We start from the raw sequence: 12,089 nt of genomic DNA, 5'->3' as shown, positions 1-12,089 counted from the left end.
ATTAACCTCATGAAATTTCAGGGAAATGTTTTCAGGCAACTTTATTCTTTCATTCCAGTTTAGAAATTCTTGTGATTACCTGCAATGCACAAAAATCTGTCTTCCTTTTTGACCTTTGAAAATAAGGGTGCTTTTACAGAATAGGCATTAGCAGATAAAAGTAAAATAGAAATAATTCACTTATTTTGACAAATCTATCATCATGTTTTTGCAAAATCTCAATTCCAGCACTGGGAAAATTTCTTAAGAAAAGGACTCTGCAGGAATGTATGTTCTCAAACGATGAATTATTTACATTGGGCTAAATATATTGGTTATATTAGAACAAGTCAATTATATATGTATACCAAAAAAATTTGCTATAATCCCACATACATATAAATGAATTGAAAGAATTGTTGTTCAAAATAATCACTTATACACTGATCCAGCAGTTTGAATGAAAGATCTGCACACACTGCTTGTTCCCACCCTATCAACAATAAAACTTTAGCTCCTCTTTCTCTGTCCTTTCTAAAAGTATTGCCAGCCTTACTGTCACCATTTCAAGACTTAAATGTTTTTACACCAATTTCTGAATGTTTGCATTGTTGCTTGACAGCACATGCAACACATACTGGAAAAGCTCAGCACGTCTGGCAGCATCTGTGAGTAGAAATCACAGTAACTGGGTCCAGAAGCACTTTGTCAGAACAAACTATTTCAGCTATTTGACCTCTGCCTTAAATAAGAGGATATGTAGGGAAGCTGTTAAGTTGTTTGATATAGACTGTCATTGCTATAACAATTAATAAAGCTCCTATCAGGGGAGTGTAGTACAAAAGGAGAAATATCCAAGTATCAATGACTCCCCAATGATCCTTTCATTGTTCTTTGAGGCAATGAGCTGCAGGCTGAAAAAATAAATCCAATGCTATTTTATATATATTGAATCCTTATAGTTATGCCAGAGAATTATTTCTGGGATACAGGTTGACCTGCGGAGAAATACAGTTATTGAATAAATATGGCCAGAAGGACAAAGCCTTGCCTTGTACTTGGTTTTTTGGAGCAAGGTGGACCTGCAGGTGAAATGTACATGGAGATTGTGAGGAGTGTTCCAGAGAGCACTGCTCTTCCAGGAGAGGGGTAATATGCTCAGGTGTATCTTGAGTTTGAAAATAAGAATGAACCCTGAGATCTCAGGAAAGATGTAAATTGATTTCTTGGTGAGTTCCACAGTGTGCGCAAAGTTGGAATGTAGAAAAGTGTAATATTTTAAAACAATTTTTAAATCCCTATCTTTGAATTAAGTGATAGTGGCAGAAATTCCGTTATTCATAAATTGTAAGATTTATTGGATTACAAAGATTTAAATTAGTGCCCAGTGTGAAGAGGCATTAATGTAATTCAGTAATTAGGAAAATGATTAAAGTGACAATTTCGATGGTAAGGCAGCTGAAGTATTGTGAAGGCAGATTGAGTGAATTCCTGGACACTATTGTTGTCCATTGCAAATGTGTCTACAGTAGTCATAGCCTAGAGTTTGTGAACTGGAGGCTGAATTCAGACACTGCATGCAACACATTGGTGGGGGTGGTGGCAGAGGAAAGTTAACTGGACACTTTGTTTCAGAAGACACTTTCACTTCATAGCATAGGATCTTCTGATTTAGGACAGTGGCAGCAATAGGATTCAGTGACTGTGAGAAAAGTACAGGGAACCCAGTTAGCAGTCTTTGCAATTTTCAAGTGCGTTTGTTGTTGTAGCTTTTATGGATGAAAGAGGTGGCTGAATGGTGGATGAGAAAACTGGCCATGATATAAGAAATCATTTAAGTGTGGAGCATTAATAGCAATGTGTGGTTGTAGGGGAATAGTATAGTCAGAGGAATTGGCTAGGAGCTAGTTGTCTGCTCTGTGCCAAAGTTCATGACATGTACTCTGGGCTGGAGAGGAACCTGCAATGGAAAGGGAAGGATCTAGTGATCATTGTTCAATGGTGTATCAATGACAGGTAGAACTTTGGCAGAAGTTCAGCTGAAGCAGTAGCTAAGGGCTAATAATTGTCTCAGTATTACTACCTGACTAAGGAGTTAGGAGAAAATTTATGCGAGTTAAATCCATGCCTTAAAGATTGCAGACGAAATGGGTTTTGATCCATGAGATGTTAACACCACCATTGAGGAAAGTGGAAACCTTGTGGTGAGTTGTATAACTCGCATGGTAGGGGGCCTTTGAACTAGATAGTGAGGGCCAGGAATTGTCTTAGAAGATGTGATAAATTGAATAGAGAAGATAAAGCAATGCAGCAAGGTAGAATAAGGCAAGTAATGATCAGTGTGGTAGGAAAGAACAGTGTGTGTAAACTTAAGATGCACCAGCAGATGAGGCTAAAGATTTCAATAATGCTAAAAGGACTGAATGGAAGGCTGTGTACCTGAAGGCATGTAACATTTACAACAAAGCAGATGAATTGATCGCACAAAAAAAGTACTTGTGTAGCCATAACAGTGACATGATTGCAAGTGGACAAAGACTGGACCTGAATGTCTAAGAGTGCACGAGATTTAGGAAGTAGAGAAAGCTAGAATAACATCCAGGGATAAATCTGTTAATTATGGATGATGTTGACTGTTTGGATGATGACAGGATATTTCTCTTGGTGGGAGAGACCAGGACAAGGTGAAGCACCTTAAAGAAAAAAGGGGGGTCTCTCATTAATGATGGAAGTAAGGTAAAATGTTTGAGGATTGAGTTTTTTGAACTTTCTTCCACAGAGAGCAGTGGAGGCTGAGACATTGAATATTTTTTAAGGGAGAAGTAGATTTTTCAATAACAAGAGTATTAATACTTTGGTCGATAGGGAATGTGAAGTTGAGACTACATTTAGATCAGCCATAATATTATTTTATCGCAGATCAGTGAATGAATGGCATACTCCCCTTAATTTCTATGTTCTTATATATGTTCATATAAGTGGAGGAAATTGTTTACTTTGGTTGTCAAAGGTTCAAAATGTGTGTCCCAACTATTTTTTTTCAATTCAAACCATTATATTGAAATGTTTTACTCTCCACTGGTAATGCATTTAATCATTGTCCTCTGATGTTAATCTAAAAAGAAAATTCTTTAATCTTCTTTCTGCCCAAAAAGAAAGATTGCATGTTCCTTCTAAGTAACCTAATGTCTTAGAGAACAAGATGAGAATTACATTTTTGAATCAGCACTTGAGGTCTGCCTATTATGTTACTGGTTGCATTGGGTTTGCTGCCACCTATAGTGAAATTTCAGAGAACATCAGTTCAAAGCATAGTTCTTCTAGACAGAGATGATAAGGTATGATGGCTTTGAATACTAGATACATCAAAGCAAGAGTGGAGACTAATAATATGATTTTCAGCCAGTGAATAACCTTACCAAGTGTTGACTTTGAGTTGTTTTGGAAGCATGCTAATTTAATCCAAGAGTCACATAATGATGCAATGTATATAAGCCATGTCATGGGCCATACAGCAGGTTGAGCAAAATGTATAAAGTTATTGTCACTCTTGTTCTTCAAGCATTGTCCAGTTTCCTGTTGCATAGCTATAGAACTGGGGATAGCTATGTTCTTGGTGACATATCCTGTTGCTGAAGTTTCTCACATATAGCTGGGAGAGAACACACTGCTTTCAAAATTATCAACCCAGCAGGTAGAATGTTCGTGTGTATATTTCCACGTAGCATCATGCATACATCTTGACCACAGATGGTTCACAATGCTGTTTGAGCTGGCAATTAGCTCTCCCATTCGATCATAGAACTGTGTGGTCATGTCTGGCTTGGAAGACAGCCTACTGCCACCTTCACAAGGGCAATTAGGGATGGGCAATAAACGCTGGTCAGCCAACGATACCCACATCCCACGAGTGAATATATTTTTAAAAAAGAACTAAATGAAGTGAGATGTATGACCACAATGGTGGCAATGTCCTTTGGCACTGAGAAATTGATAGACAATAAATGAGTAATTTCAAACTAATTTACTGAACTGAGATATTGTACAATTTTATTTGTATTTTTTTTCTTTATCTGTGAGTGATTATGCAATATTCTAGCTGAGATTGCTACATTGTATACCCTCAGGAGGAGAACTTTTTTTTAGCAAAATGCTTTTTATTACTGTAATTATGAGTTTAGGGTTACATGAATGTATACTCACAGTTTAAACTTCAAATTAAATCTGCAGACAATTGTAAATCTTATGAGTCTTCAAATAATGATGTTTGAGATTTTGTTCTTGTTTAAATCAAGTTTGAGTTGTAATTTAGTGTCAATTCATGAAATAATATAAATTTCCTTGTAAAGCGCAGTGAAATAATAAATTTTCTTTGAATTTCAGTTTCTGCTTTGATCATGACAACCAAAGGTGGATCTCTAACTGAAGTTAAGGAAGAGCCAGAACAAATTGAAGAGGATCATGTTGAAGCTTCAGATTCTCAAGAACCTGTCAACATAAGTCAAGAACAAGAGAATGATGTCAAAGATGATGGACAGCCAGAATCCATAGAGCAACCTCTGAAAGAACAGGAAATAAATTCTCCAGCTCCAAATGCAAGTGCCCAAGCTAGTCCTTCTAGCAGTGAAAGAAAGGAGCAGACAGTTGGTAAAGGGCTGTCACGTTTTTTACCTGGATGGCTTAAAAAGCAAAAATCACTATCCCCACTAGAAACCACAGAAGACAAGGAAGCTGAGAAGGACATACCTCAAGCTGAGGATATGCACCCAGTTGAGGAAGAACAGCCAGAGCCAGTATGTACTTCATCAGAGCTTGAAGTAAAGAAAGAGGAGAAGGTGGATGAAGAGACTAAGATTGATGAAAGAGTGGAGCAGCTTTCAGTGAACAGTGGAGAGTTACAGGTATAGTAAATTCTTGTACATTATCAATTTTACTCTGGAATTTAGTATAGCAGTTTAAAGTAATATGTATCTGTAATTTGTTAAAATACTTCTGAATTAAATATAAAAATTCCTACAACGTGATAATTAACCATGATTACTCATGATTTCTGAAGTTAATTCATCTGATGTAAATTAAGAAGAAATTGTAACATTTGTAAATCTCAATTAAGAACACAAATGCAGCGTATGCACAGCAGTTCCTACATTTTCTCAAAGAGAAAGGCAGGTCGATATTTTAGAAATTAACTGATTTTCTTTCAAAAAGACTATGCGTCAGCTTTTTATTTCCAATGTTATCTGATTTGATGCAAATATTCAATAAAAATTAACACATATACACTTAATTGTTCTCTATATAACCTAAAATGTGTGCAAGAAAATATTTTTCAGGATCATTCAAAACCAATTTATAATATTTGAACATATAATGAGCCTAAGAGCAATCTTCATGTGTAACAACTTAACATTTAACAAGTATTTAGTTGTGCACTTGTGATGCCAAGACTATGGGCCAAGGTTAGAATAATTGGGCAGTTATTTTAGTCCAAGGATGTGCAGGTTGGGTGAATTGGCCATGCTAAAATTGCCCATAGTGCTAGGTACATCATTCAGAGAGGAATGGATCTGGGGGGGTGGGGGTGGGGGGGTTACTTCAGAGGGTTGGTGTGGATTGGTTGGGCCGAAGGGCCTGTTACCGAACTGTAGGGAATCTAATCTAATCTTTTCTGAAGCGTAGACTTAATGCTATAGGAAGGATGTTGTGAAACTTGAAAGGGCTCAGAAAAGATTTATTAGGATGTTGCTAGGATTGGAGGATTTCAGATATAGGGAGAGGCTGAATTTCCTTGGAGCGTCGGAGCCTGAGGGATGACCTTATAGAGGTTTATAAAATCATTGATAGACATGGATAGTGTGAATTGGGGTGTCCTAAACTGGAGGGCATTGGTTAAAGGTGAGAGGGGAAAGATTTTAAAGGCACCTGAGGGACAACTTTCTCATGCAGAAGGTGGTGTGTGCATGGAATGAGCTATCACAGGAAGTGGAAGAGGCTGGTAAAGTTATAACATTTGAGGCATCTGGATAGACATGAATAGGAAGGGTTAAGAGGGATATGGGTCAACTGCTGACAAATGGGCACTAGATTAATTCAGGCTATCTGGTCGGCATGGCGAAGTTGGACCGAAGGGCCTATTTCCAGGTTGTGTATCTCTGACTCTATAATGAGATAAATTGGAAAATCAGGAATATAACACCTCTATTCGACACAGGACGGTGAAAGACAGCCTAAAGTGAATGGGGAAAATAGGTGATAAAGTAGGAGATTTGAAGACACAGTGCTAGATATTTTAAGAAAGTTCATGACTCTCAACAAAGGTATCTTTCATTGGGAGACGACAACTCCAGGAGAAGAATGTACTGCCCATGGATGCAAAGGAATTTTGGAGTGGAATCTAATTGAAAGAAAGGAGATAGCACCAAGATGTTTAGAAAATCAAAATACAAATAGGCAAAATCAACATGGTTTTGTAAAAATGAAATCATGCAGGCAAATTCCAGAGAAGTATAAAGGTGGTAATATTAGGTGATTTCAACTGTCCAGCATTAACTTGGGGTAGTCACAATGTAAAAGGTTTAAATAGAGTTGAATTCTTAAGTTGGTATGTTGAAGGCCCTACAAGTGGGAGGACGGCCTTGGACTTAATTAAGCCAGGTAAGTGGTTGAGGGATCAGTCGGGGAGCATTTTGCAGATCATAATTATAACTGTTAGATTCAAGAATGTTATGGAAAAAGTCAAGGGTGGGTCTGAAATCAGGAGGAAAGGCTGATTTTAATAGGATTAGAAAAGATAAGATGCCAAAATGGACTGGAAGCAAAAACTTTGTAGCCAGAGATTGATGGGAATCTGGGATGGCAGTAGAGGTGGGAAGCGTCATACCTTTTAAAAGTACATGAATGAGCACTTATAGTGTCATAACATACAAGGCTATGGGACAAGTCCTGGAAAGCCTGATTGGTACAGGTAGATTGGTGTAATATGGGCTAAAGGGCTTCATCTGTGCTCTGACTCTTTGACTGCCTTAGAAGGGGAGGCAGTCTCTTTGCATCTACCTTGTTAAATCCCATAAGAATCTTTTATGTTTCAATTTGATCACCTCTCATTCTAAATTTGAGAGTCCAGGCTCAATCTCCTCGTAAGAGAGTCCTTCCATCAGCCTAGTGAACCTTTTTGGGAATGTCTCCAATACCAGTATATTTTTCCTTGGATAAGGTGCCTACAATTATTCACAGTATTCCAAATGTTGACTGACTCTTGACTTGGATTACCTTATTTTTATACTCCATTCCTTTTAAAAAGTAGGTTAGTGTTCCATTTGCCTTCCCTTTTTACCTGCTGGAAGTTTTAGTTTTGAAGCATAAAATATCAGTTATAAAATAACCAGTATTTTGAAATTCACTGACTTAAAGATGAGTCACATTTTTTTGTAATTAGTGAAATATATTAAACTTAAATCCACTTTTACAGCCAGTTGAAGAGGAGAAGATTGTGGAATCGTTGGAAAAAGATGTTGGTATGAATAATGCAGATGTGATAACAGAGGAGAAAAAGGAGGAAAGTAACAAAGGTGAAGACCCTCAGAAAGCTGAAGATACAAGCAAAAGGTCCCCTCTGAAAATTCCCAAAAAAATCAAGGTTATGCAAAGCAAAGTCCTTATGTTGGATGGTTCAGAATCCAGCTATGAAATTGAGGTAAGGAAAAGTTTAGTTAATGATAACAGTAGTTTTGTGAGCATTACGGACAGCATATGCACTCAATTTGGATGTCGTAGGACTTATTTGCCACAGCAGGGAGTACACCTCCAAATCATAAGTTGTTTAATATGTTCACTTCCAAGTTATCCTAGAATGTGAACACTAGCATATTTAAATGTTTAGATAAGAACTTTCATGGTTTTCAGGCAGTTGGAGTGGACATAGAGCAAATAGGTTTTTAATATTGTTGAGAAAAAAATTCATTTTATTAAAGCTTTTCATCTTCTACACATTAGGTTAATTCGTAAGAATTACCAAAGTGAAGGAACAGCAACATTTAGACTGTATGAGACACATGCTGCTTGGATGGTGAATGTATTCTAATTAGTAGAAGTATTGATGTAGACAATGCACCAGTCAGTGATAAGTGGTGATTAACTGCTAAATTTTACTTACATTCTAAATCAAATGGTTACTTCTGGTGAAGGCATTGTTTTGAGGAATGAAGCAGAGATTGGCTGTCACTGATTTTGTTGCATTGAAACAAGCAATGTCTGTATATATGTGTATATATATCCTTTCTGTCTGCAAAAAACAGGGCTCTGTGTACCAATATATGTAACTTTTGAGTACACGCAACTGCACAATACTGTAAACCTGGCTGCTTATTCTAAACTGGTTCTCAGCAGAATTATTGACATAATTGGGATTATTTAGCAAATGTTCTTTACTCACAGAATCAAATCTAATGTTGAACACTGAGTTGATATTGCAAGTTCAGCGTGGTCAGTATTTGCTTTTTGCGAACAGTTGAAGGAATGTTAGCTTCCACTGCATAATGGCACTTATTCAAACTTTTGAGATATCTTGTCTTTTTGAGGATAATCTGAGAGAGACTGAGCGTTTTTCAGATCCAACAATTTAGGCTTATCCAGCAAGAAATGATCTGATTAGGGGAGTTGTTAACCTGCACAGTCACTTTGATGTGCTCTATTTCCGCATCTGGCTTGCACAGTGACCAAATTGCTCTGGCCCTAATTACGAACTTGTCAATAATGCCAGCTGTGTGCACAATTGTAAGAGTCCTCATGAATTCATTGACCAAAGAAGGAAGACTTGTGGTAGATGGTATAAGAGAATCTTGGGCTTCCTTAACTAGGACATTGAAGAAAGGGAGATTAATTGACTGCACTATTTCAAAAGGCATTTGTGCATTCTTCAGAAATGTTTTCTAAATCCGCATAAGTAGATGCACAATAGTTTGGATGGTTCACACAGCTCCCTGATCCCCTGTAAAGGATGTTAGACTGAAATGGATTTCTAGTCAGGTACAAAATCTATGGCAAAATGTAATAAATGGCTGACATTTTTCGATTATAAAGTCCAGATCACTGAAAAGTCAGCTATTGAAAATGGAAGCATTTTAGTTCAAACTAAATTGTGTCTGCAGTTCCGAGTTGAGATGCATTATGTAATATCATTCATATATTAGTAAATATATTTGAAGAATCAGAAATAATTATTGTTGAAAACTTAAGTTTGCTCGGGAATGAAGTCCTTGAAGAAACTGTTGAAGAGGAGAAGGGGACTTGATAGTTGTATCACAATTTTAGGTGTTTGAATTGGGTATGTGTTGGAATATGCAGCTGGCAGACTTGATTTGGTCGACCAGAAAGAATGGGTTTTCTAGAGGGTGTCCTGAAATGCGTAGTCTTTGATGATTTGTAGTGAAAATAAAGGATGTGTGTGTATGAAGGAAATAGGCATGTAGAACCCTGGAAAGCAGAGAAGGTCATAAGATAATGGGTGGTGAGATAACTGCAGTTGCTGCTACAGGTGAGCTAATGATCCATGTGATAGGTTTGGCATGGGAAAGAGGTAGCTCAGACCCCAAGTATTGGTCTTTAGGCTATTAAAACTGTTCTATTATTTAAATGTTTACACTACACTAAAGTCCAATTCAATTTCCTGAGTTAGATGAGAGAACTTGTGGCCAGTGACATTAATATGCTGATGAATACATTGTTCTTTACATGACATATGGATTGAACTGTCTGAGGAAAAATGGCACAGATATGCTTAACATTTTATTATTATTTCAATGCTGAGAAACCATTTGTCACATCTCTTTGTGTCCTCTTTCAGCAGGATGCTAACATGACAGTTCATAGCTCCAGCAGGTCACATTGTTTAAGGAACTAGAATGTTGGAAAGTATAGATTACTAAGTATAGGTTATCAAACAGCAAAGTGCTGCAGATATTGGAGATCTGAAATAAAAACAGGATAAGCTGGAGAAGCTCAGCAGGTCCGGCAGTATCTGTGGAAAGAGAAACAAAAGTAACATGTTGTTAATTCTTCTATTGACTTGGATAGGAGTGGTTCCCTTGGGTTTCTATAAAAGAGTCATCGTGGATGTGAAACATTTCACAGATTTAACTTTTCAAGTTAATACTCATTAATTACTTGCGTATCAGCCACATTTTATATCAGATGTTGATTTCTAATTCAAAAGCACAGATGAAGAAAAATGTATGTTATTTCGAAGTATTACAAGATATTCATTGCAGTTCGCAAGTTTGACAGAAGGTTTTTGTACTTGGAAGTCTGCTTGGGAGAGGGTAAGAAAATAAATTCATCTGCTAGGAAACACACCAAAGACAGAGTGGATCGAAATGGAGAGTAAGGCTCAGAGCTACACTTAACTCGAGAAAACAGGCTTACAAGGAACCACACTGGGAACTGACCAGGATATAAACAGAGCATGACCTTTGGCTACATATTCCTGGGAGGGAACAGAGAATGGAACTGCAAGGAAAGACAAAGGACAGAGAAGGTGAAAATCAAACTGGAATATCACAGCAAAGTTATGAGCTGATTGGTTGCTGAGTATCTAAGGTGCATGTCTAATTGCTAAGAGCTAGATTCATTGGAGCTCAATTTTTTTCATTTCTTCTTATTCTAGTCTCCAGTAAAAGATAGGAAAATATTAGAAGCTAATCTTAAAACAAGTTACAGCAGAACATTTGGGTATGTTCAAGGTAATGAGGCTGAGTCAACATGGATTGTAAAAGGGAAATCACATTCAACAAGTCTATTGGAATTCTTTGAGGAATGTCACGGGTGTGGATATAAGGAAGCTGTTGGATGTACCGGGCTTGGATTTCCAGAAAGTATTTTAAATTGTACAGCATAGCATAATTTCATGAATAAAAGATTGGCTGGCCAACAAGAAACAGTCGGCATAAATTGGTCTTTTTCAGAATGATAAGATGTAACAATAGTGAGCCACAAGAATTGGTGTTGGGACCTCAAATTTCTTAAATGACTTAAATGATTTAGAAAAACAACAAAGTATGGTTGCTAAGTCTGGTGACAGTGATAGATTGAACAGTAAGTTGTGAAGAGGACTTAAAGAGGCTACAAGAAGACAAAAGATGGGTAAAGATAATAGGTAACTGGAATATAATGTGGAAAAATGTGAAACCTTCCATTTTGTCAGGGAGAATAAAAATGCATATAATTTCAGTGGTGAGAGATTAGTGTCCTACAGTCGTGCATGAATTACAAAAGGTTATGCAGGTATTGGGAAAGCTTATAGAATATTATACTTTATTGTATGAAAGTTGAGTCTTTTGAATTCTCTTCTTGAAAAGAGTCCTTGAATATTTTAAGGCTAAACTGGATAGATTTTTGTTAAGCAAGAGGATGAAATAATGTCAGGATTAGGCAGGAATGTGGGCTGGAAATTACAATCAGATCAGCCATGATCTTTCTGAATAGCTGAGCAGCCTTGAGGGCCTGAATGGTCTACTTAATTTTGGGGTCTAGTCAAAGATCTTTTGTGACCTCTGAGCTTCAAGCATCTTCGATTGTAATTTTTTCTTGTTCAGTTTCAGGTTTGTCTGGTGAGTTCTGTCTAGCAGTTGTGCCAGACTTTTTTTTTTGGTCAGCAATCCTTCTTCCATTGTGTCACCATATCCATAAACTAACTGATCATCTTCCATGGCCTCTGCTCCAGTAAGATTACTAAGTAGTTTATGTTGTCTAGTTCATATTCCTCTGGAGCTGTGGATAGGTTAATGGCATGCACAGCTCTGAAAGGTAATTCAAAATTTACTGAGGGAGCTGCTGATTTCATCCAATTTCACTTGCCACTAACTCTTTTGCATGCTTTGGTAAAGGTAATTGCATGTGCAGGTTGTGGCAAAATCCTTCAGTGGTTGGCATGGGGTGGGGAGATCTCTGAAGCTTTATTTACTTTTTTTATATTGACATATACTCTTAGATTTTCAGGTTGTTTCACTGCTACTGTACTGCTAAACTAACCTGTAGGAGTTGTCACTTTCTTGATTATTTCCTTCCCTTTCAGCATCTCTGTATTTAGTAGTAGATTTGCCAACTTTAAGGGCATT

General features: G+C 37.2%; 1 protein-coding gene across 14 annotated transcripts in view; it reads left to right on the top strand.

Annotated features, from left to right (window-relative positions):
* The window catches only part of epb41l2 (erythrocyte membrane protein band 4.1 like 2), a 211,670-nt gene that overhangs the window by 85,278 nt on the left and 114,303 nt on the right, over window positions 1-12,089 (top strand). For all 14 annotated transcript variants that reach the window (XM_060851227.1, XM_060851221.1, XM_060851149.1 and 11 more), the window contains 2 exons: window positions 4,363-4,880; window positions 7,448-7,672. In XM_060851227.1, coding sequence (XP_060707210.1) covers window positions 4,377-4,880; window positions 7,448-7,672 — 729 coding nt within the window. In that variant the 5' untranslated portion in view covers window positions 4,363-4,376. The remainder of the gene's footprint in view (window positions 1-4,362; window positions 4,881-7,447; window positions 7,673-12,089) is intronic.

The sequence above is a fragment of the Hemiscyllium ocellatum genome, chromosome 3 (genome assembly GCF_020745735.1).
Source record: "Hemiscyllium ocellatum isolate sHemOce1 chromosome 3, sHemOce1.pat.X.cur, whole genome shotgun sequence".
NCBI lineage: Eukaryota > Metazoa > Chordata > Chondrichthyes > Orectolobiformes > Hemiscylliidae > Hemiscyllium > Hemiscyllium ocellatum.
This window is presented reverse-complemented; position numbering and strand designations above follow the sequence as displayed.